This window comes from Pelecanus crispus, chromosome 1 (genome assembly GCF_030463565.1).
Source record: "Pelecanus crispus isolate bPelCri1 chromosome 1, bPelCri1.pri, whole genome shotgun sequence".
NCBI classification, from domain to species: Eukaryota; Metazoa; Chordata; class Aves; order Pelecaniformes; family Pelecanidae; genus Pelecanus; species Pelecanus crispus.
The window spans coordinates 30,498,556-30,524,784 of NC_134643.1; the positions used below are offsets into that span (position 1 = coordinate 30,498,556).

Consider the following 26,229-nt stretch of genomic DNA (forward strand, 5'->3'; position numbering starts at 1 on the left):
TAAGCTTCTAAACTTTTAAGTAACAACATACAAAAATAACATGTTGCTTTACTGACAATCTTAGTGTAATATTTACTCTGGATCTTATTAGTATCAGTGGTTTCTCACTCACTTCCATGATCTACCTTAGAAACTGCTCTCACCAATGTTACAGAACAGAAAGTTGTGCTCCAATGTATGGAAAATATTGGTTGCTATAAAGCTTTTTTGCTTGTTTGCATAAAACCATATAAAGCTGATGCTTTGTAATCTGAGTATCATTTCTCAACCATATGATAAGTACATACTTGTAACTATACATGCATTGCTTGGCTGTACACTTGTAAGATTTTTTTTGCAGTTGCTACAATTTCATCAGTTTATTTAAATATGCCAATACTGTAACACTATTACAACTGACTCTTAGAGGTCTTTAATGCAGCAACTGGCTTGATCCTGCAATAGGCACAATAAACAATTTAATGAATATCAGGAGTCTCACTGAACTTTGTAGAACTCTGCATGTGTAAAACTATCCTTGAATGTTAATATTTACAGGACCAGAGCTTATTTCTATGCTCTTTCAGATCAGTGATTAAGGACCTTTGGACAAATAGAAATACATTGTTAAGGAAACTCCTGTATTCCATTGTTCAATGACTTTTGTTTAGTGAGATGTCTGTTTTGCAAATGGAACCAGGCTGATATAATGACCATTTCAATACTGTCTCCTGTCCACTGTTCAGGTATCACAGTTCATAAATGTTCAGTTGGAAAAAAATTGTTCCATTACATTCACCTTGACTTGGCTAAATGTTAGTCCTGAAAAGGTGTTTAAAGTCAGTGAAACATTAACTGAGAGCACTGGAGTCATATTTAATCAATGCATTCACTACCAGTGTCATTTGAGCTGTTTATTCTGATTATGAACTTTAAGCCATGATCCAGCCACAGCACTAAAGCTCTGAAATTGAAGCAATTGATTCAGCTACAGTGTAAGTCCAGAGAACCAATCGCCCATGGTATTTTTAAGATAAAATGTGTGTTATCTTCTCAGTTACAAAAGGTAGAAAAAAGGTCCAAACAAATACTTTGCAAGTTAAAGGTAGTTCCTGCCTTAGTGCAAAGGAAGAGATAAGAATTTTTAAACACCGTGGGAGCATGTCAGAAGTGGCTATTTGATCCCTAGGCCTTCAGTGACACACAAGAAAATATTAGTTGATATGCCAAAGCATAATGGGGGGCTTGGTTTTCTGACTGTGTCTCCACCTCCTCCTGATCTGTGGAACCAGCTGATACTCTGACACTAAGCCCAAAGATTTATTACTGCTGGTTACTAATAGCAGTCCTAAAGAGCACTGAAGAGCACTGAGCTACACAACTGAATGTGAACTAGGTAAAGCTGGCAGGTTTTTCTTACCTTGCACTTCGGTGCAAGTGGATTTACATTTACATTTTGCTTTGATGCATAGTAATTGTCCCTGCAATAATGTTTATGGCTGCTGGATGATAAGCATAAGATGTTCAAGCCTGGATCACTTCATGTTGTGGTAGAGGGCTGGGGAGTTTGTCAGTCTTTCTCTAAGAGAAGTTCTTCTTTTCTTCTACCAGAAGTCTCTTCCTGTCATGATAACCCTGGGAATTTTATCCTCTTGAGATGCTTACTGAATTTACAATTGCTTTCCAAGATTTAGGTCATAGTTGTCCTCTCAAGAATGACTGGCTAAGGCTTTTTGTGGTGACCCATTCTGTTCTCCTCCTCAGGGATGGTATCTGTGTCTTAGTCTCACCTGACTGCCATCTGTCTATCTACAGTCTCTCTAAGGCATCTGTCACTTCTTGCATACGTGCCTCAGGATACTGCAGTTAGCTTCAAGGAAACGACTCTTCTGAAATGGCAGTAGGGGACTGTTCCTTCTCTATTTTTTTCCACATGAGATCCAGGGAAAGACCAGGTGCCACATAGGTTAAGGTCTTTTTCCTCTCAGATGTATCCAACATAGATAGAACTTGGGAGAAGAGCAAGACCTGTTGGACGGTACTTGGTTTACTCACCTTCCATCTTTTAAAACAGTGGGAGAAAAAGCAAGAGAAGAACAGGGGGACTCTACCCCCAACTCCTTTCTACAACACCATTTTGATATTTGACCATGGTCATTCCAGACAAAATATCAACCTAAGAAGTGTCTTCTCTGGCCTCAGGCCAAGCTTAGCCCTTACAAAACTTGACTCCTAACTCATCTTTTCCTCTTTTTCAGTAGCCTGGCCCTGAAGATAGGCATCCCAATAGTAAGGTACTGCATTACTAATTCACAATGGAGCTGTCAAAAGATCTTCTGACCTTGTCCAGGGAAGTCTTTCCTAAAGAATTTCCTTGTTTCTCAAAAAGTTAGGCCATTCTGTTGAGGGATTTATGCAATTTTCTGACCAATCTGTGTACAAAACAGCTGTATAAAAAGACTTCTGAACTGGTTTCTTTTCAACATTGTTATGTGCATATCATAATAAGGTACAACAATCATGACAGAGCCATAAAAGGGTCTGATAAAAGTTGCAATCTTCCTGTTCATAGCTTCTGTAGCTTAGTTTGAGATATAATGACTCATTATGCATGGGTTTTTCTGCAGTCATCGTACCTATAGTCAGGAGAATTGGGGATAGACAAGGCTAAATTAAAGGTTTGAGCCTGGCACCAAACTGGTCCAGACTGTATGGAACTAAAATCTTCAAATGGACAGATATAAACCTGTATTTTTTAAAAAATTGTATGAATGTTTTGCCATTAAAATTCAAGGTCTTTTTTAATGAGCTAGAAAATAAAGACTAGTTTCTTGGGACTCTGCTTGCTTTGAGGCTATGATTATTCTCATCCCAAACCAGGCCAATGCATTTTGTTCTGTGCCACCTATGTCCCTGCTTCAATCATAAACTAAGACTGAAAAATGAAAATATTAGTAATTGGAAAATATAATCCCCTGGATAGCACCAATCCAATAATCTTAATAAAAATAGGTTTATTACAAACATTGCCTGAACCCTACTGGGAATTATCTTTTCAGAAAAAAACACTCAAATTCCCTTACAGCTGCTCTCTTGATCAATTGTCCCCCTCAATACTATTAATCATACTATATACCACTTATTCTGAGCATCTTTTTCCACTTTGGTTTCCAAACTTCCTTTCCAATTTCTCCTTGTGTAGAAGCTCCTGACAGTCCTTTATTGTCCTTTTGCTGGCCCACCTTTTCTCCTTTTCTGGTGTCAGCCCCTTTTCTTAGATGCGATGACCAAAACTAAGGGGTATTTTCTCAAGGTGGGGAAATACCACAGATTAATATTCTCTTCCTCAGATTTCAAATATTTAAGTAGAGGTTCTTTGTGGCTCTATTTTTGTGCACAATGCTTGTGAAGGTTGCTAGACTGGCTCTCCTGATAATGCAGTCTTTTATTCACAGCGTAGTTTCAAAATGGTAGCTGCAGTGCAAACCTCCATTGCCATGCCAGCGTGCAAACAGCCTCACCTACCGCTCTAACGATGAGTGGGTCACTCCATCTCCGTGCCTCTATCCTTTGTGTCCTGACTATCAACAAAGGAGCTAATTAGCGTCAGTCCTGTTTGTTTGGTGACACCTATTTGCTAGGAACTAGATTGAGCCTTCTCTAACACTGCTGGTAGTTGAAGGTCATATAAGAAAATCAGTCTTGCCTATAAGGTCTCTGATTTTACGTACAGCTTCATTCTAACAGGATCACTTGTAATGGCATCATATTTTCAAATATTATTCAGTAATTTCTACTGAATGTTCACACAGCTATTCATTTGTGGCTGTTGATTTTCTTTGCAGTTTTTGCTTTAATTTCTGAATCTTATCCTGTGTGCTCTCAATTGGTTTGGAATCTAACAATGTAACTGAAATTATTGTTTTCTGCATTGTTTAAATTAAATTATTTTCCTGCTGTGCTTCTATTTTTTAAATACTCCTGAAAAAATTAAACTTATAAACAGAAGGCAATGATACTGACACATGTGACATGCAATAGCAACGTCGTGGTTCAGGCACACATCCCTCCACACAGAGGGATCATTTGAAGCCGAAATGCTCCTAGGTAGGAATTGGCCGTATTCAGGTAAAGCCATCTGGCAAGTAGAAATTCGTGTGTGGGTGTGTTAGGAGCCCAGAACTGAGGAACGATGCTCGCTGAGCTTCAGTCGCCCTCTGCTTTGCGGTCAGCACGGACAGCAATGCTCCACGCTGCGCTCGCACCGTTCTCTGCAGTTTCTTGGTCTGTCTGGAATTCGTGCAGCTGTTGGTTTCTGCTCTGCCTGAGGTCTGGCTCCCTGGACTCTGCCTCGAGTTTTCACAGGAGGCAGTAACTTCAGCCTGAGGATGCAGCCAGCTGCCCAGGCCCACAGCCCAGCCACCCTCTGAGCTCTGCTCCCCAACACCTCCCTTAACTTCAGTCCGGCGCCATCGCTTTCCAACACAGCTGTGACGCCCCGACTGAGCATTACGATCAGCTTCTCTTAACAGTGTGTAAAAGCCTGAAATCGACTTCGAGCGTTTCCCTGAAAGGTGGTACAGCTGAGTACTTAGTTGCCTTGCAACTTTCTTGCAAAGCCACTTTACTGCTTCCCCCCTGCCCCTACTAATGGATTTGGTAATTCAGAGCTCACACATGCTGCAGTGTTGACACTGCCTGCCTGTTGCTGGCTGTCGTCTTTGCTCTGCTGCTCACTTTGTCCTCCCCTCGCAAACCCTGGGCAGGCTCTCCCCACTTGTGCTTTTACATGCCCAGCACCCCTGCCTTCTTGGCCAGTCATAATTCTTTGTCCAGTTGTTTAGCGCTCTCGCTAGGGTCTAATATTTGAATTTTATTTCATTGGGGTTTATCCCTATGTCCTATCTTAAAAGAGCAGAGGTCCATTTAATTTTCTTATGCAGCAATGTCACTTTTCTTGTAATTTCTTCATATCTACCACAGTCTATCGCAACATAGAATCATAGAATCATTTAGGTTGGAAAAGACCTTTAAGACCAATGTCTTCTTGTAGGGTGCACAGGGTTTTTTTTATGCACCCTAATCTTTTTATACTGCAAATCTGGTTTGAATGATTGAAATCCTTTAGCAATGATAAAACCCCTTACTCTGTATTTAGATGATTCCTAAGAAAACAATGTATTCCCTTAATTTCTAGCAAATTCTTATCAATACCTTTATATACAAATTGTTATAAAGATAAGCTATTCTTATCTAATGGTTTCTAGGAGTTTAAGACTGTCTCAGCAGGAGTTGCTGAGGGATGAAACTCTAATGATGATTTAAAGCAATGAAGTGTGTAGGCTGAAACTGAAATAATTATTGCTGTAACCCTCTAAGCACTCTAAGTTCCTCAAGAGAAAATACTTTGTTCAGAACAGACCCTGAACAACAAAATGCTAAAAAAGTAAAATAATAATAATAAAAAAAACGCCTTGGAGCAGGATGATAATTTAGAACTAGAATCAGTATAATGTGAGGATGTTCTCAACAACTGCTCACAAATGCATCAGACATCACAATTAAAAAGGAATAATAATTATGGCCCCATTCTAAAGTATGTAATATTCTATTCCATTCAATAAGCCATGAACACTTTAAAACCATCAGTGTAATCCACAAACCTATATTTACAACATTAAACTGGATGTTCTGGCTTTTCAATAACTGTCATCTCATCTCTATTATTTTCACCTCAGACTCTAATTGTTTCTTTTATAGGAGCTAACCTACCAGTGTCCTTGGCAGTACAGTTTATGGCTCATGCATTTACAGTAATTGTTTGGGCAATTTGCCACACAGTATAACAATCTTCACATCACAATCAGTTTTTATAATAAACAGCATTAGTTGTGAAAAATACAAGTGATGCATGATTCTTATGGTAGATAAAGAGCACTGAAGATGCCCTTTAGAAAAAGAAAGGAAAATGCTCAAGCCTTGAACTGCTTGAGAAAAATACTGATGTCACAATAGAGCTAATTAATTTGATGGTACAAACAAGAGGGGGAAAGGGCCTTGCATTCATTAGTGTCAATTCCAAATAAGAGCATACCGTTCATAAAAATAATATTCTGCCTTCGTTTAGACAAAATGGGCAGGTAAACAAGTCAGAAATAAGCACCAGTTCCTGCAATAACAATGGTCTCACTCCTTAGCTTTACCGAGGCTCTTTCTCTTCTTTAGCCGCAGGGAGCTCAAAGCCTGGGTAGGTGCAACTTGCAGGTAGACCTCGGGATGAGGTCAGATCCCGTTGCCCACCAGCCTGGCTGGCTCCAGTGTGGCCAGCACTGCTGGGTGCTACGGGGCACTGGAGCTTCTGTGCATGGTACTGGTCTGCTCCTGGGAAGCTGAGCACTTCCTTAATGGCTTCTCTCCACAACCCATAGGTGGTTGCACGTAAAGATGCCCCACCACATGCGGCTCTGCTGAAGACATTTTGTGGCCTCTCAGTTTTCAAGCACCCAGAAATAAGAGGTGAAGCATTGCTTGGTGGGGAGGCTGTCTGACACACCTCCGGCAGGTACAGTTTCCCACGTTAGAAATTCTCCAGAGGAGAAATAAGGTATATGCCCTCTTATGCTGGTGCACAGGCAGGTAATCCTCAGCTTCCCTGTCATCTCCATGCCACCTGACAAATCTGGCTTGTGCTGAGGCACAGTGAAGTGAGGCCCCAAGAAGCACAAAGATGGCTTCAAGCCAAGGTTGTACCTCCTGTTCTGCAGCTAGGCTGTGAATTCTCTGTGAGCACCAGGGTTTGAGACTAATATTTATCGGGTGCTGGAACCACGTGTGATAAGAGATCATGGAGTCGTTATATTATAAGACTATAACTTCAACAGTTGATAACATGGGCATCAATTTAAATCAGTAGGAGACTTGTCCCTATAGTGAGTTTTGGACTGAGCCTTATGGAGGCAGGGAATGAGTTTATCTTTACTTGTTAAATACTTAGTTCTCATATATTCAGTGAGGGTGATAGAACAGAATTAACTATGGACACCCCTTCACAAGAGAAGTCAAAGTCTGCACTTTGGAGATCCACACCATGATCCTTGGCATCTCCTGAACCCCTTTCGTGATTTGTCATACAAAGACAGAGACAGGACACGATTTGGATCTAGATCCCAGAGGGTGTGTGGGATGTATCTTCAGTGGTAGTCTCACCATGATAATGAGACCAGAATCAAGCTTATGTTTTAAACTTTTTTTTAATAGTACCAGCTTTTTTTCCCTCGCATTTTTTTTCTCTCCCTGAACTGGTTTTGCTAATATTTTCTCCCCTGTCCCACTGGTATTTTAAGAGCAGTATAAACAGAGCAATATTTTAAATGTAATTTTCCAGTAAGCCAATTGCTTGGGTGGGGGGGTACGTTAGTAAAACAATGGGTTGAATTCTTACTCTACTATATCTTACAAACAATTTAACAGGACTTTAAAGCTCTCTTTAGTACTTTACACATACACAACCTTTCCTACTGCTTTCCAAAATTCCTTCTTCCTTAGATTTTTATTTTTGTTGTATGTTCGTTGGATTCAAATGACATTGCATACAATACTTCTGAAGTTCAGAGTTATGTGTGGAAAATCCTCTATTTAGTTTCTCATAAATGTTCTTTTAACCCAACACCTCCAAACCTTTTACATGCTTTCTGCATGTAAAATTTTATAACAACATTTGTTGTTGCTTGGGTTTTTTTTAAATACATGTAGTTATTTCCTTTTCTACTTCCTTTTGACATGACATCTAATGCTAATGGTACAAAAATAACCAAAAAAACCTACTCTCCCTTCCTTCACCATGTGCTCCCCCTCTCCTCAGCTTCGTGGGGTTACAGTTCTGTGCAGGATGCCTGTTTGGCTCCAGTGACATCTCAAATGTGAGCACTTACCTGCACTAATTGCTTTTTGCTCTCCTGCTTCTCAGGACAACGTTGCTGACACATTTAACTACTTCCTTTCAAGGATCTCGTATGTTGTTTACATCCCAGTGGCATCATTCTTCAGCAAGGCTGGCTATTTTCAGCACTAGATCCAAAAGCACTAGTTGTATTGGAGGTTGCTGCTGTATTAGGCTCCCGTTAGGTTTAGAAATCTGACCTGAAATTAAAATAGAATTACTGTTTGGTTAGCGACTGCAATCTTGCCAGCTCCTTTCATGAGGACATTTTAGCTTCACTTCAACTTCAGGGTAGAAGAGGATTGTTTTGATTTTTAATCCACCTTGAAGTAAAAACCAGAAGCATGAAAGATTCTGCGAGAGCCTAAGTCTATCTGGATTTTTAAATAAAATTGTATTGAGAACTTTTTTCCCCTCTTACATGCTTTTAACTAAATATTTGACAAATATATTCTTTAAATACTTTAATGTCCCCATACTTCTTTAAATTTTAGACTAAATAATATATTCCCACATTTTCTTTTAAATACGAGATAGTATAAAATTGTTCAGGTTGCATTAATTTCAAGAGTTTTACAGGTAGGTTTTCATCTTTTCATACTTTGTACTCCAACACTTTTATCCTTTTCCCACATTCTGTAAAACAAATATCTTGTGATTTAGGTATTAAGATATAGCATAAGCAGTTATAACACAGAACGATGTGAACAGTGCTGCGGGTTATACAAACATACAGACACAACTTCTGCCAAATATTGCTGTGTGGATTAAAACCACGACAAACTATAACAACCTCGCCCATTATGAAGAGATTAGTAGCTCCTGGCTATAGTCCCAAACCTATTTCAGACCAGACCAAAGCACCTGCTGTTCCACAGTGAAATGTGCGCTCCTGAAAGCATAACTCTCAGGGCATATAGCTGCATAGGAGCATTTGAAATAGGACTGGACTGGGATTGTGGGACCATGGAGTCTTATCTTGGGAAATGTGTTCCATAATCCGGTTCACAAAAATATATCCATGTTTCCATACTGAGACCACCTCAGTTTCTTGCATCTGGTACTTGCACTGAAAAACTACAGTACATACCTTGCTAATATCTTCTTCTAAGTTTCCACAACAAATGTTTTTGTGAACTCTTTCTATTGATACATTAACAGAGCCTTGCTGCTTAATATCTTTTCTGCCATCTCAGTATTTACCCCTTTGCTATATTAATAGAGAACATTTATTTCTCCTCTCAGACTTTATTTTGCTAGGCTGAAAATAGAAATACTGGATTTGCCTCCTTGGTTAATATAGATTTTTCTTTCTGCCAGTCTTCTTGTAGTCCTTTTCTGCACCTGTTCCAGTTTGAATTAATCTTTCTTGAACATCGTATACAAATGTTCCAGAGGAGTTCTTACTAGTGCCTGGTGCCGCAAGATGAGCATTTCTTGGAAATCTTTCATTACTGGGAATACCTTCTCTGACACATTACTACAGAACTCTGCCTTGTTGCCACAGCCATCTCACTCTGGTGGCTTGGAAATGTTTTGTGCCAAACCCAAACTTTTTTCTTGTTTGCCTGTTTCTTCCAATTTCTGAGCCCTCATTTGGTGGCAGAAACTCTTTCTAGTCCCTAAATGTATAACTTGGCACTTTATAATTTTGAATTTCACCCCTTATCTATTATTCTGATCCTCCAGGCCACCCATTTCTTTCAATCCTCCTCTGCGTGGGTGATGTCTCCCAACTTCCTATCTGCCACGGATTTAATTTAACTTTGACTTTTTGTGCCTTGGTCTGTAATAACATGACTGAGTAAGTCTGATCACACGACCGGTCCCCTGCAATTCCCTGGCGATGTCTGCCAGCTTTGCACAGCCCAGCTCACGGGGCCCCGCTTGGCACCGAGCCCCTCTCCCACCGCCCAGCTCTTGTACTTATCTCCCTCTTCTCCAGTTTAATTAATAAATTTCCCATGTGGCTGCACAACAAATGCTTTAATGAAGTCCAGATAGATTAGATAACTGATTTTTAGACAAGGGAAATATAGTAATCTTATCAAAGACAGATATTATCAGGTGAGTCGGGCATTTTTATGCATTTTCCATTTATCTGTATTTATTCTCTCATTTAAATTTTGTCCTAAATCTATTGTGAAAACTTTTTGAAGACACCTGGGCCTGTAGTTGCTCTGACACTACTTCTCTTCTTTTTCCTAAATACCGATACTATTTTTCCTACTCTTCTGATACCCTTACAGTAGTATCAGGACCAATTTGATAGATTTCAATAGCAAAGATTTTAAACCAATGTATGATTGCCTCTGTTGGGTGTCTCAGTATTTTGGGTTGGAGATTATCTGCTGCTCTTAACTGGAGCATATTTAAACACCAAGTTCTGCTCCCAGACTGGATGAAATAATATTATTTTCTAAATCTGTGTTCCTATCAGTTATGCCCTGTAACATCTCTGATCCTATAAGATTCTGCCCCACTACTAGCACTGTGGCAGACAAGTTTAGGAGAAGTCTTTTGATTGTGGGGTTATACATTAATTATCTGAAATCTTGATCAAACCTCACTTCTAAAAAAAATTCCCATTTAACTTAAAAAGACTAATTCCAAAACCTTGACATGTCTTACTTTATCCCAACCCTTTCTGAAGTCAAAGCAATATTGTTTATTAGCTAATTACGTTTTTTTCTCATCACTTATATGGTGTCTATCTAATCCTCACATCTTTAGGGTTCAAGTTTTAACATTTTTTTCTCTGTTTGGGATGCCAATTCCACATAACTTTGGGACTTCTGAAATCCTTCACATAATGTCCACCAAATTTTAGTCTTCTCAGTCCTACTAACTGGTCCCTGAACTTCCCATTTGTTTTTTCTAAGTGCAAAATTACAGTGATAACCTATTTTCATTCCTGCTTTCTTTTTATCACTCAGTCCAAGTGAATGATAATTCCATCAAGAGTTAATTATATGAGCATAAGTATTTTTTTTGAAGCTGCTAGAAATTCTTAACTTCCTGAGGTACTTTATGAAGATGTGCCCCATTCAGCTGAAGGAGAAAAAGCAGCTGAGCTTCTGCAGGTGTACAGGTACTTATGTTGGAGAGAAACCTCATCAGCTGATATAATGGATTTTTCTAGCACGCATTGTTGTCAGAATGCCTGGATCACTTAAAAATAAAACTAAATGCTTTTAAACAGAACACAAATTTTGTGTCTCTCACTACACAATGTAGGCACATTTAGACCACCTCCACAACACAGTGAAATAATTAATTTAGAAAACAAAAGCTTAATTAATATTATAACTAAAAATCTGCTCATGGAATTCTGGTAGTGAGCTAGGAACTTTTCAGGGAAATATGGAGAAAAAACAGCCAGTCAGAAAACTTACTAACTAGAAAAACACCTAATTGCCACTGTTTGATGAAGGGGCTAATTTTTATTGGCTTTTGGGAAGTATTTCAGTCTTTAGGGTGTACATATATGTTTGAGGTTGTTCTGTTGCATACACCTGCAGTCTCAGCATCTTCATATCACTTCTTAGATTGAAGTAGTGCTGTTAAATGACTGTTGTTTTGTGCTCCTTGTGATCCTCAAAGACTGCAGTATCAATATCCTCAATTTAGGTTAATTTTAGATTTCCCACTAGAATAATTATTTGAGGACAGCTATTTCTGGTGTAGAAGTAAAACAAGGAAAATAGCTGTTACACTGACTTTCCCTGTACTCAGGTATTTGCAGGACAGGTGTGCACAAATAATGGGCTATAAACCAGCAATCTTTATAAAATTCAGTGCAACATGCAAGAAGTTACGTTACAAGCCCTGCAGAGTGGATCCAGGCTGTAAGGGTGTATTATCATTGCTATTTATTAACTATGTTCCAGTTGTGAAAAGAAACTTGCGGACTAGGGGTCCAGATGCTACCAGAACAAGAGTTAAGGACAAATTCAACTCTATTCATAACAAAAGTAAAACTGGGGGGCTCAGGTTACAGCCCCAGCCACTAAAACTCAATAGCTGCGTTCCAGTTTAGATTTAGATTATCAAGGTGAGAATCACTGAGCTCATTTCAGTTAACTAAAATTTATAGTTCCAGCCTAAGGCAGTCACTGTAGGTCCAGTTATGGTCAGTTTTTTCCAGAGGCAGAGAAGCTCCTTCAGAGTACATGCCACTCCATCTCACTCATGATGTCCATGACAGAGGGAATGAATCTCCCTTCGGAAACGTTAATCTCTCACTGGTGATGATAGGGATGAGGTACATGACTGCCTCAGCAGAGGTGCTTAGAAAACTAATGCTAGATAAGGTAAACCCCATCCTGGCACATGTCTATAAGCATCCAGCTTGAAGCAGCTTTATATTTGTTCATTTAAAGGTCCAGAAAATAGGTTCTCCTCCTTAGCATCCCTATTCAAAGACTCTGTCTATATATTACATCGAAAAGTAGTTAATCAAAACCAGAAATAATCACTGGATGGGGAACACAGGGAACAGGAGACAGAATCCGGTTTCTCTTTTCTCCAAGGAATGAAGAATAAGCTGAAGAGTAAGCTAAAGAGTAAGGATCCTGCTTGTACATTCAGCTTCAAGAGCAGTAAGCAAATCTGCCCTCCAGTTTCTCCCTATATAGTCTACATCCTGGTAATTTGAGTGCGTTTTGGATGTGTGTGCAGTGGATTTTTTAATCTCATGAGGGTGTGGTAGAAGCTGAAAGTGCTACTGCATCTTGGATGTGAGCTCTGGCTGCCAGTAGACTATTATGTTACATGTGGGCATGAACGTCTCTCCTTCTTCTGGGAGTGAAAGAAAAAAATGTATCAAACTCTATTCCTTTAAGAAGTAGATGAGGGCCCCTTCTAGCAGTAACGGATGCCATCCTTGCTTCCCGAGAGTTGCATCCTCATGGCTGAACGCTGCAGGTAGCCAGCTACATTCAAAGAAAAGCTTTGAGACACTCTTGCTTTCCCACTGGATAGTGGTAGAAGGTTCCCTGCTGTGCCCATGTGGTTTTGGGATCATTATTTTGGGGTGACTGACTCAGCTCACGCGTTATGTATGTCTTGGTTCCTAATTCGGGGCTTTTGCAGACACCCTATTAGCACCTAAAGGCTTTAATGCATCTGTCTTATGGTTAAGCCTCAACCTGCACAGTGTCTAGGCTTATGGAAGCAGGTGGGTGAAAAAGATGCAAAAGGACAGAAGAAAACTGGGAACTAGATGTAACAGTAAGACAAGCATTTGAACAGTAAAAAAAAAAAAACAAACCATAAATAATAAGCAGAAATTATTTACCTTAAAAACCCCACAGATCTGCTGAAAATAAGGGCCTGGCTCTGCCAGCCTTTTCAGGATGAAATGCAGATTATAGCAACTGCTGGTGGGGGAAAGTACGGCTCGGTGTGAGTAGGAGAGTGAGAAACGTGCGGAGGCTATGCATGCACCAGAATTCAAGAGTGACATGACATTCGTATGGGTAGCAAGAATATTCAGCATTACTGCAATTAATGGTGAAAAAGAACTGTTGAGAGAGCATTAAATCTTGTGCTTCAAGGACAGCTTCTAACAACAAAAGGCTGAGAGGAAATTTAATGGGGCAGTGCAAATTACTCCAAGTATTTTCCTACAAGAATTTTACATCTTCACCTGAAGTATCTGATGGTGGCCAGTGTCAGAGATCAGACGCTAGACTGGCAGGATCTTCTGTCTGCTTTAGGCTGACAATCCCTATAAAGGCTGGATTTTAAAAAGTTGGTGACAGTCAATGTCTAGGTTCTTTTAACAGAGTATAAATTTAGCATCCTCCTTCTGAATTAAGCATTTAGGTGACAGAGTTAATGTTATATCAATTCAAATGAAAGACGCTAGGAGAAAATAGAAGGGGAAAAGATTAATATTTGAAAATTAGAAAGTAATTTTCAGTAACAGAGGTGGACGACTGGTTGAAAAATGCATAAATTAAGACCTACAGAAAAAAAATTGCTCCTCATAGAGAAGTCATTAGGTGTGATACAATAATTTACATTTTACATAAGTGACATACTTTTTACATTTTTTTCCCCTTTTCCACTAAAGGTTACACCCCTGTGAGCACGCAATTCAAACTGCTATCACTTTGCATTGATATTGATGAAGGCTGCAGGCACTCGGCATCTCTCTGTAGGTGTTTGTCGTGTTGGACCTGGCCTTTGTTTTCACAGCCAGCAAAGCAACAGCAAAAATTGCACCAGCTGCAGGGAAGCAGAATTCATTCCTGCCGGCCAGGCATAGCTTAGCAACAGGATTTATACAGTATACATGCAGGGAGAATCTTTTGATTTATTTCAGGTAACAAAGATGTCTTTTTCCAGTGATCTCTGTATACATACAAATATTTGAAAAATATAAGCAAGAGAGAGGCCCAGTCTCCTGAACACATATATCCTTCCAGACCCTTGCCTGACCCCAAAGTTACGCTCTCCTGTCACTGACCCATCTAATCACCTTTGTGCTGCTTTCTCAGAAAAGGCCTGGGAAAACCCATCAGCTTTGCAATGTAATCTGAAGGTCAACACATTTTCATTTTCTTGGCCAATTCTTTCTTTGACCAAGACTTAATATCAGGTCACTCAGAAAAAGCTACATTTTATAAAGCTGTTATTTTCAGAATTTCAAACAGCTTTCAAAATTTTGTGTAATTAACTAGCAGTCTTTATAGCTGAGTCTAAGAGGAATTAGAACAATAATTTTTGCAGAATAACACAGGAAGTTTCTTTTTGTTTAACAGCAAAGAAGAAATATTGGCAACGTCTGACGATGACACGTGGAATAATTCAAGGACTTCAGGTACAACACCCGGTTTAATTAGTTCTTCCTTACCGCACATGTTAATTAAAAAATAGTGTAACAGCCAACCTCGTGGAAATTATTCAAGTATGTTTTTGTTAACTCTTCAGACACAAACATCCCAGAGATTGTTTATTCACAAGCAGAAGACAAAGACACCAAACCAGCTAATGAAAATATAAAAGACAAAAATGCAGAATACAACCAGGGTGATCATGAAGATGATGAAAAAGAATTAGAGTTGCTGGTAAGTGTTATACAATTATATCTACAGTATTAAATGATATGAATCCATTTACGCTTCAAAGCTGGTGAAATGCCCCCTTTTAACAGAGCTGACTGATGTACTAATTTACAAATGTAAAGCCTTGGTCTGTACTTTCATTGAATCTCTAACTGATTCAACAATAGAAGGTGCTTTGATTTCAGTATAGTGCATCAACTTTTTCTGGTCTTAAATTAATGACTTCTCCCTTTTACTTCTTTACCAGAGGCTCTAAATGACAGTTTGAAGGAATTAGAACAGTAGCATTTCAGAAATCTCCCCTCTTAGTCTCTAGGATGAGAATATTCTTAAATAAATGCCTTATATTTGGTAAAATTCTTATATTTAAGGTACGGTTTGCTTTTGGGGTTTTTCAAAGGATAACTATGTATCATGCTAGATGAACAAAATAAATATATATATATTAATATTAGCCAATTTTTCTATATCTGTATTTGACATTAAATTTTTTATAATAAATTTCACACTCGGTGAACATTCAATCTATTTGGATTTGTGTGTGTGCATGTGTGTGCGTGGTTTGGCTTGCATTTTTCAGTATGAAAGAAAAAATGGCAATAAATGAGACATGTACAGCAATCTATTATTCTCAGTGTCTGTTCTCAGCTCATATCATTTGGGTGCATAGATTCATAATCATAGATTATAATAGCTATCACCTGTGAAAATGTGAATGCTGAATCAGACAGGAGAGGAAGATGAGAATCTTTTTTTTTTTTCTTATTGATATAGAGAGAATAAATTCCTCTTATTTGAATATAATTTTTTCTTGTCTTTTACTTAAAAAAAGTTGAAAATTGTTGCCTATTGTGGGACCTTTCACTGCCTGAAAGTCAACATCTCCTTTTCTTTTTTTTTTTAATGGTGAAACATAAAAAGGAGGACCTCTAAAATCCCTTGTTGTTCTCAGTTGACCCTGTTAAAGAAAGCAGGATCAAATATAACTGTTTGTTTATCAGTTGCCAGGATTGTCTGTACAATAAACGAAGGGGGAGCTATAATTTAGATGTTAATTTGCACTATGCACTCTTTAATGAATTAAACAATGAAAGCTTATAATAGATGGAAATACAACCAAATCTTTGAAACACACAGGCATTGGCTCACAAGACAGCTGTGCAGTTGACAAGTAACATGAGCCTTATGTGAGAAGAAGGGGAAATCGTAAGATTTGCATATAATTATTGAGATCATGCAAATGTCAGTTATGAGGAGGGGAAAAAAACACAGGCATCTCACTGTTAAATCCTGACAGTTGGCATCACCGAAGAACTCAAATACACTTGAGCACTGGTTGGCAGAGGGTCATTAAAACAGAATTTGCAGAGACATTAGCTCCCTCACTTTTCTTTGAGTGACGTTTTACTATTAATAGTTTGCAGAGGCTTTGCAGAAAACATATTAATAAGAGAAACTGTAATGGGGGTATCTACAGCAAGTGCGAATGCATAAAGGGGTGCCCAAGAAGCTAGCCTCTAATTGATCAGCTAGTGCTATCCCTGTGACTATGCTAAAGTGAGAAGAGAGTGCAATGACAAGCAGGCAGAGCTGAATAATACAATATGATATTTGGGAGCTAGGAGGGACAGTGATTAGTTTCTGGCCTTTTACTTCGCTAATCTCATTTCCAACTCATGTCTTACCAGATTGTCTAAAAACAGGCTGGCTTGAAGCCTGTAAAATGGTCCCTGAGAGAAATGAAGCACAGATAATCCTTACAGTATTTGTCAGTGTGAAATGTGTCTTTGTTTTAGTGGACAATACTGTACATTACCAGGCTTTGATGTACTGTGTCAATGCCCTCATTTAAGAGCCAATCCTCCACCCTCGCCCACACCTCCCTCTCTCCAAACCTAGAACCAAACGTATAGAAAATGAATTAGCCTCCCTTTAAGGGAATATTCTCTTCAGATTTAATTTGTATAAAATGCACTAGCAGCTTACTGAGCTTATGAATAAGGAGAGAGGGTTCTGAAAGCTATTTTATTTCCTGCTCCTTTCAGCACCACCATAAAGCTCATTACCTATGTTAAAAAATACATGCAATGCAAATTTTGCAAATGGTTTGGAACACGTTTCCATAAAAGCTTTGTTACTGAAAACAAAACTTTCCATAACGAAATCCTGCCTCCTTTATTTGGCATGTTTTTGCAAAGCACTTTTTGATCATTCTTTTCTATTCTATTGTTTCAGGTAAATCAGCACTTCACAGGAGCTAGAGGTACCTCTTCCAGAGATGAAAGGAATTTATACACAACAGAACCAGTTAATTTTCCAAGTGAAACTGAAAGATTGGAGAAAAAGCTAACTTATTTAGAAAGAAGTGACTTGCTAAGGCACCCTGTGCCTATCAGTTCTTCATGTGCAAACACTTCACAAGACATAGGAGGAGAATTAAAACATGAAGTTAAGTATTCCCTGAGAGATTATAATAGTCAGCCATCAGGGAAGGAAGTTGTTGCCAGCTCGGTAAACAGTGGTGAGTGGTCTTTGGAATGTACTGGTACTAGTGAAAGCCTTTTATCAGAAAAATATTTTCCTGGGACAAAGCAGAATGAGGCTATCGATATTACGGCTACTGTCTCAAGCCGACAAGGAGAGAGCCACACAGATATTTCAAAAGGTGAAACAGATAGTGCCTTGGGAAGTAAGATGATGCAGAGGTTATTCATCAGTGAGGATGCTGCTGATACCTCAAAAGGGCCCTGTGAAACGAGGCCAGAAACCATTTCTCCAGAGCATGATGAATCCATGCAATTAAATGCATGCATAGCAGGAACGCTGGATGGCAATGCTAATCCAGCTCCGGAGCACCAGGCGCCGCAAATGTCTCACCAAACTCTGGATTCATTGTTGTCAGATGCTGACAAAAATGAAGGAAAAATCAAGGTGATTGAAAGCAAAGTTCAGGTACATTTAAGAGGAGATTTATATGCCGACACTTTTGCACATGCTGATGCCTCAATAGATTCCACAAAAAGCCAATGTACGCAAAAAAAAGGAGTTGGTGAAGTGTTGGGAAAGAACTATAACACTGATGGAGGGAAGGAGAAGAAAGTCATCGAAGTAGCAGACTTAGCACTAATCGGCGAGGAGGAAGCACCCAAGCCTTTCAAGTCGCACAGAAAACACGCCGCCAAAGCGTCGAACACAACGCCTCTGTCAGCCGAAGACAACAAACAGGCACCCACGCCCGCACAGGCAGATCCCCCAGCATCCTTCCTGGGGGATGAAAGGAGAGCTGAAGACACTCGGGAACACAGAGGATTCACGAGGTTAAAAGACAGAGGAAAGTCAGACAATGCAAATAAAGGAAGCCTGGTAGGAAAGGAAAGCAAAGCAAACCCCGCAGAGCCGAGGTGGCAAGAATTGGGTAGCGAGGTTCGGTGGGGGGAGAGGGGGAGCATAGGGCCTGGGAGTACGGCTTCCGCAAAGGAGCTGTTTACCTGCCAGGAAGCAGAGAGTTGTGAAAAGTCTTCTGTCTCTGAGCAGGGTATTACAGAGGAAGCAGAGGCAGGTACAGCTTATATAATTAAAACAACATCAGAAAGTGCTCCAGAAAAAATGTCTGCCAGTGAAAAAGCAGTAATTGCTAAGCTACCTCAAGAGACTGCACTAAGTGACAGGCCCACAGAGGAAAAGGAAACAGCGTTTGATACACATGAAGGGAGAAATGATGGTTCACATTATGCTCTTTGTCAACTCAACACAGTGGGTGTATTATATGACACTGAATTTGAAAAGGAATCAGTTTTAGATATTTATAATGCACGCGTACATGAAACACTGCAAGGAGAAACGATGTCTGTATGCAACAGCAGGGAAAAACGTGCCAAAGCACAACCAGACATCGGCAATATTCTACCTGTAGAAGAAGCACTGAAGGCTTCTGCTACAGGAAAGAAAGAAGATTTGCAGCAGGGTTTATATTCAGAAGTATCTAAATGTCACCCGAGTGCCCAGAAGCATCTATACAGTGAGGAAGCAGAAGCACTCTGTAGGGAAGGAAGCCATGTTTGTGCACTTTCCTATTTATGTGCTGAAGCTGAAACAAAAATGCCACCTTCTGGTACAAATGTTGTGCCCAGTTACCATTATAAAAGCTCTTCAGCGGCATCTTCTGAAGGGTCCACTGTGGCAGGAGATATGGAGCATCTGTATAGACACTTTGAATTCAAAGTCATTGACAAGGTTGCTGCTGAGTCAGGGTACGATTTAAGTCTACCAAATGAAATGACATGTATTAATAAAAATCCCTCTCCTGAAGCTGAAAAAAAGGAAGTACCTTCCACTTCAGACATAGTGATTTCTCAAGAAGGAAGAGGAAGGAATATAGGTCAATGTTTCCATCAAGCAGAGTTCAAACAAGAGAAGTCATCGAGGCCAGAGGTTTTAATTAGTAAGCCTACTGAAGAAGTTGGAGGGACAGGCTCTCACTCTGACCATTTAATAACTGAGGGGAAAACGCTAAACTGGCTTGATGACTCACAGAAGGAAAGTCAGCACATTTCTGATTCTGCAGATAGTTCTAACCAGGAGAGTGAAGCACGTAAGTTACCTAGTGAGTCTCCAGGTTTAAAACATATTGCTTGCAAAATCTTTTATTTCTTCTTCTTTCTTTTATTTGCTGCAACACTCTACCACTATGATTTGATGGTTTGTCTTGCACTCTACCTGTTCTCCTTGTATTGGCTATACTGCGAAGGAGGAAGAAACAAGGAGTCTGTCAAGAAGGAATAACACTGATTGCCAACTGTGCTCAAGATCCATGGTCAAACATCTCCAACTCCTCCAAAGCATTTTCACAGCTTATTCGTTGTTAGAACCAAAGGAAGTTTTCCACTGAAGCATCTTTTTTAAAAGATTACATATGAAGTTGAGCCTTCATACAAGTAATTATACTATATAGGACCATTATGTTTGGATCATTAAATACCTATAAGAATATGAGTTCTGAAGCATGTCAAGTTAAAATGAAGTACAGCTGTTGCTCCTTAGCAGGATATGAAGAAACAATGCTTCATATCTCTTTAGTACTTAAAAACACCATTTTCTTGCATTAAGTTCTTTGCAGTAAAGCTTTGTATTTTTCTGGGAGTTTTTTTCTAAGGTTTTGTGTAGTACATAACAACACAAGGAACGGTATAAAAACTAACTCAGTATTTTGGTACTGACATTGCAGTTGATAATCTGCTGATCTAATTAGGCAATGTTCTAGGAAGTATGACATCCATTGACAGGTTAATACTTTTTTCCAAATTTTTATTTCATTGTTTTGACTTAGAGCTCCAGTGGTACCCCTGTTTGAAAAATGTAAGGCTTTGACTTTAGTAACATTATGTAATTTTCAGGATGTAACTGCATAGCAGAATAGATGTGCTGTTTCCACCCTGAAAGGATCGAAGACCACAGCCACAGGCCTCTTACCATTCACTCACATGCATGAATGTTTTTATTTTTTGTAAATGAGGACTGTGTAACATGACTGAGAATTTCACTGAACTAAGTCTTATTCCAGACAAAGCCTTTGAATGACATTTTTTTCATCACTGTTGCTTGAGCATATCTACAAAGCATTAAATAAATTTTACAAAGGAGTGCTCTGATTGTGTTGGGCATGTCTGAATTAGGTTTACTGCTTTTTTCTATGGCTTGTTACCTAGAGCTAATCGAACACCAAGAGAAAACACAGGGCATAGTCCTGGCATTCAGTGAGGTTGTTTTGTGTGGTTTGGATGAGGCAGAAAAGCCTGGTATCTGCCCTAAGGAGAGCCCAGATTGATCCCGTGCAGCAGGAGTCCCACATGGCAGGCATGCTGGTGGCTCTGCTGCTCCAACATTGTGGGTCTCCCACATAGGGTCAAAGTTTGTCCGGAAAGAAACAAACAGATTATGTTGTGCTTCAGCCATTTTCCAGATGATGGTCACTAAATGCCATCATAGGTAGTATGTTAAAAGAAGCACCAAGGCTACATGATGTTATTAGAGCCCTAAAATTTAAGAAGCAAGAAGAGTTGTTTTTAAGCTGTGTTTGTTTCCCTCTCCTCACTGCCATGGTGAAATACCACATCAACAGTGAAAGGCTTGGTTGCAATATATGGCTGAAGCTACTTAATAGTGAAGTTATTTAGTTGTTAGCTTAGCTCTGAAATAAGTTTTTTAAAGTCTATTTAAAACTTATTCACATGTTTCAGGACGTTAGGAGATGCTGCCACAGGAGGCACCTTGGCATTCCTGTTCTGCAGGGGGGCAAAACTTTGGAGCATTGTGGGAACAGTGCATTCAGTGGGGTGAGCAAATGTGTGAGTGGTCTATTGCTGATGTGCGTGCTGATGGCTGGATACCTTGACAACTTTCAACAGCAATCCATGAATGAGTTATACTGATGGGCTAGAGGCATTAAGGAGCAACAGAGAAGGCTGTAATACTGGTCCAGATGTTCAAAGGTATATAGGAACTAAATGTTAATTGAGATGAAGAAATTAATTCAATAGGCATTAGGAGCTAGATCCAATAAAAAGCTTAGGCTTAGACTTAAAGCAGGATTGAGGTTGAATCTGTGTAAGTCCAAAATAATGGATTGTAAACCCTTCTTTACCTGGAGACCACAAATGCTGAAAGAACCTAGCCTTTTCATGGTGTTTATAGGCACTTTTTAAAAAGCATGACATTCCCTTACTTTTGGTGGTTTGCTCTCTGCAGTGTGACAAGTTCCTGGTCTAGGTGGTTCAGAATTTCAACCTCACTGGGATAGAGACATCAGGTATTGCTTCACTTCCCAGTACAGTGGGAGCTCTTGAGTAGTGTCTAATATATTCTGATGGGATCAAAGTCCTCAGTTAGAGGGCTAAAAAGGTGAAGAAAGCACCCTGCATCTGTCCTGCTGAAACTGTCACCATGCAGTCAAGTACCAGGCTTCTGGGGCCAGAGAGAACAAGCACATAAGACACATTTTAGTCTAATAGTCAAAACCACTATGCCAGAAAGAAGAATCTTTAGATTCAGCTCCCAGTTCAAAGCCTTCTTCAATCTATTTTACCCTATAACTGTTTAAAACAAAGTTCATAAAATTCAGAGCAAGGACCAAAACAGGTTCCTATCCTGATAGGTAAATGCTCTATTCATTAAACCACAGGATTCAAAACCATGTTTGAATATCTTCAGCTTTACCAAACCTGGGCCTTCCATCCAGCAGGATGTACTTTAACCATTGGACTACTATTGTTGTCAGGAGGGTTCTGGTTCCCAGGGTTTGGAAGTACCTCTGTTCATAAGTGGATTCCTACTTTGCCAACTGAGTTAAGTGGAAAGAGGTTCTCTGCTCAAAATAATAGCTACTTTGCTTTCCATTTGGGAGTAGAGACTTTCATTTGCAGCTCACATCCCAGGGGAGTTTTCTTCTCCCAGAGCTTTGGTCCTAAAAGAGACATGTAATGTCTATTTTTTTAGAGACATCTAAATCAGGTGTAGTCCAAATGCTGAAGTGTCTGAGATAGCTAAATAACTTTCAATATCTTGGACACAGGCCTTATTGCAAGCACAGCTGAGCAGTTCAGCCACCATGGAAATGGGAAAGCCTGGTTGCATTTTTTTATTTAATCTTGCGGACTCCAAGGAATGTGCACTTTGGGAAATCTTTTGCTCTTTTACCTGGGAGCCATGACATCCTGGAGCCATGGGAACCTCTGTACAGTGGTCCTTTGTATGTAATGTGCAAGTTGAATGTGGTTTCTCTCATTTATTTCAACCCAAAATATTTGATCGGTTGTCAAAGATTCAGCTCAGCTGATTGGACAGCAAGAAAAGAGGTCAGGGATAACTAACAGACCCAGGACTATGGGTGGAAGAAAGCCGTTGGATTGGATCAGTCTCTGGAGAACAGCAAAAAATGTTACGGAGAGCCCAGGAGAGTCAATATGACCTGCAAAAAGAATGCAGGGGATAAATAGAGAGGATCTATTAATACAGACATTCATTAAAAATTAGTGGGCTTTTAGTGTGTGTCATAATATACTTAAACCAGTTGCTAAATATCAGCTAAAATGTAGCTAAGTTACTTCAATCTCTACAGAAAGCTAGCTTCAAACAGCTGTATTCCTGTGTCCAACAGGTTAAACATATGGGTCTGCCATTTTAACACGTACAGTCACTCAGAGTTGGAATTTAGGGTAAATATTTGAATGTTAGAATAAGCATATTTCATCTACATACAAGTGGAATACTGTTAGCATTTCTCAGATTTGGAATGGGATTTTATGTTCTATATTTAAGATATTTAGTCAGCATATCATACCTTATGATTGCAAAACAGAACTCTAGACTGATCCGTGAACACAGGTGCCCGAACTTTTAAGTACTTATGTACTTAAAACAACAAAGCAAGTAATTTTATCTTTTTTTTATTTATCATTTGATAAGCTATCTTTTAAAAATCCTCTCTTTTTTTGTAGTAGTAGTATGAAAACAACACCTTTATAACATTGGCAAAATATTCAGCTTTAACTTATTTCACGGAATAAGTGATGTGTTGCATTTTTGCAATGATTTATATTTAGCCTGCCTACTAGGCCTCAGTAGCATACTTCTAGTTAATACTTTAATTTCTAGTAGTTTCCAGTTACTTCTTTAGGCTATGCAACAGAAAGAAGGTATGATCCTATGTGGCAGGCCCATGGTCATGAAAGGCTCAGCTCTGATATGATACAGAGATTAAAAGTAATATAGTGGGGAAAAGCTTGCTTGCATTATTACAGGTATATGAGGTATACACATCTCATACCATGGGAAGTGTGTCCCATGGCTATTATCTGAACTGTAAGTGTAACAAATACATCAATTTTCATATTGTGGCATCTATAATCTGTTGAATTTACTTAAATCTAAAAATTTGGGGCAGCAGGGAGAGGAGAGATAGTGAGAACAAGCCACATCATTAATGCCTCAAATATTTGTTGTTGCTAATTGTTTGTTGCTTCTTATCCATGAGTGACTTTTGGCTCCACAGTAGATAGGCTACAGAAACAAGCTACAGGCTTTAAAGGTCTATTTAATATTGGAAATGAAAAATAAGGAGGACAGAGTATGAACTAGATCCTAAAGAAAGGTTAACATGGTAATATTTGGAGTCACTACACTAAATTTTAGGTGCCTAGCGGTATCTGCACCACTGAAAAAAGCACATAAGCTCTCTAGTCATCGAACCTATGAATGAGAATCAAAATAACCAATGTGTTGAATAGGGAGCTGCTGAAGTTATCTAACAGGAAACCCTGATGGCAGAGTTGGGTCTTAGACCCTTACCCTGTCAGAGAGATTAGATACTTAATGCTGGGTTGCAGGGACACGTTTTTATCAGATCAGGTTTCATATCCTGCAGCTCTCTTGTGCACTGAGGTACCTAAGCTGCTGCTTTCAGAAACAGAATACTTTGCAGAAAACAATCCCAGAGTTTTGGGACTGGAGAAAGGAAAATTTTAACCCCTTAAAGCATGGATTGGGACATTCACTTAAGAGGGGATATTTGGGTACAAACCCTGTTCCAAGAACAACTTGTGCATTTTATGTAAAATTCTAGTTAGATAAGATACAAAACTGACACCAAGACCTTCATGTCTCCACAGCGAGGTCAACTTCTTCCTTAGTCTGTAAAGTCACTCTTCCAGGCCTACACCAGTGCCTCATGAACTGGGACTGGAGAATTGTTCCAGCCATGAAGGTGTCATAGGAAAAGGGGCAACATCTCCACTGGCTGAGCCCACTGTGCTTTTTGAAGAGTTTGATCTTATAACTGTGCTTTAAGGTCAGGCCCCTCCTGAACAACCACAGTCAGGATTGCTCTGCTCAGTTACATAGTCTGGACCAAGGAACTGGACTGGTAAAATGTGTAAATGTCTAAAGATAGGTGGAATTTGTGGATTTCTCTCTAAGACCCACAAATGTGCTTAAATCCCAGCACAGTCCCACTTCAGGCAACCATGTCCTTTTGGGAATCTCAGCTGAGCTTTCTAAGACTTGCAGCTTTTCTGAGAGTACTGTCTGCATAGGAGACTGTAGAGGTATATGGATAATGACGAGACCCAGGATGCTTTGCTGTTCTAGGAGGTCTTGATGTTGCTGATGATTCAGGGTTGAGGTGGTAATCCAGAACCCTGGTATTCTTTGGGTATCCGGGGAGATTTTTTGACCAAAGCTATATATGCCTGAGTGACAACATTTGTGAAACAGGGTGGGTAGGTTGAAGGGAACAGATAATTTCTATGTTCTGAGCAGGCATGAACTAGGTGAGCTGAGTCATTCAACGAGTGAGGTATGTATGACTTGGTGGTACATATGAGGTGTGTGTGTGCATATGTGTGTGGGTGGCACTAGGACAAGTGGGTGGAAAGGTGAGAACTAGATTTCATGGATGAACAGAGAAGAAATAATAAACAGAATGGCTAATTGGAAAGTTTCTGAACAGCCTTCTCTAGAGATGTGAAAGTTTAATAAGTTCTGAGTAGGTTGGACAGATAACACAAATACAGTATTAGCTATAAAAAGTAGTAAAAATTAAAGTATATGCTAACTTCTTTTTGTAACATCAATTACCACTTAATGGAATTATAGTGGAGAATATCTTGCCCTTGACCTTGATAGTCAATGATTCAAGGTTAGAGCATAGCTCTGAGGACCAGAAACACAGGCTCCTTCTCAGGATGCTATAGCCCTCCAGGGAGGGACAGCCTCCAGCTGGAGCCATGAACCCCTTGTGGCCATTTACTCAGGTCAGTCCCCAATGACATGAAGCTATGTGCATCAGGAGAAAACATGTCAGCCTGTGGTTATTAGTGCAGAAATATAAAACTACCTGTAAATGGTTAAGCTCCTGCAATCCTGCATTGTTTAGTATAGCTCAGGGCCACCTAGGAGCTTCTTTAATTTCTTGTTAGTACACATGGCTGCAGGAGGACATTCGGATTCCCAGGGACCACAGGGCATGAGCGTGCCTCGCGTATGTGTGATGGCAGGGAGATCATAGGACATATAGACTCATATGAGCCACTATACTGGTTGTATTTATGTGGAAATTTCTTCTCCTCTCCACCAGGGGAATCTTTGTGGGGCTGAGTGTGCCAACTGCTCGTGCTCCTGGCACTGCCTTCTCCAGGGGAAGACAGAAGACTGCTCCATACTGCCATGCGTCCCTGGTGTCTCTGA

General features: G+C 39.6%; 1 protein-coding gene across 1 annotated transcript in view; it reads left to right on the plus strand.

The window, feature by feature from the left end:
* The window catches only part of PPP1R3A (protein phosphatase 1 regulatory subunit 3A), a 39,716-nt gene extending 19,943 nt beyond the window's left edge, over nt 1–19,773 (plus strand). The window contains 3 exon segments of the mRNA XM_075727655.1: nt 14,689–14,747; nt 14,858–14,994; nt 17,227–19,773. Of these exon segments, the coding sequence (XP_075583770.1) occupies nt 14,689–14,747; nt 14,858–14,994; nt 17,227–19,773 (2,743 nt within the window).
* The last annotated feature ends 6,456 nt before the right edge of the window (nt 19,774–26,229 follow it).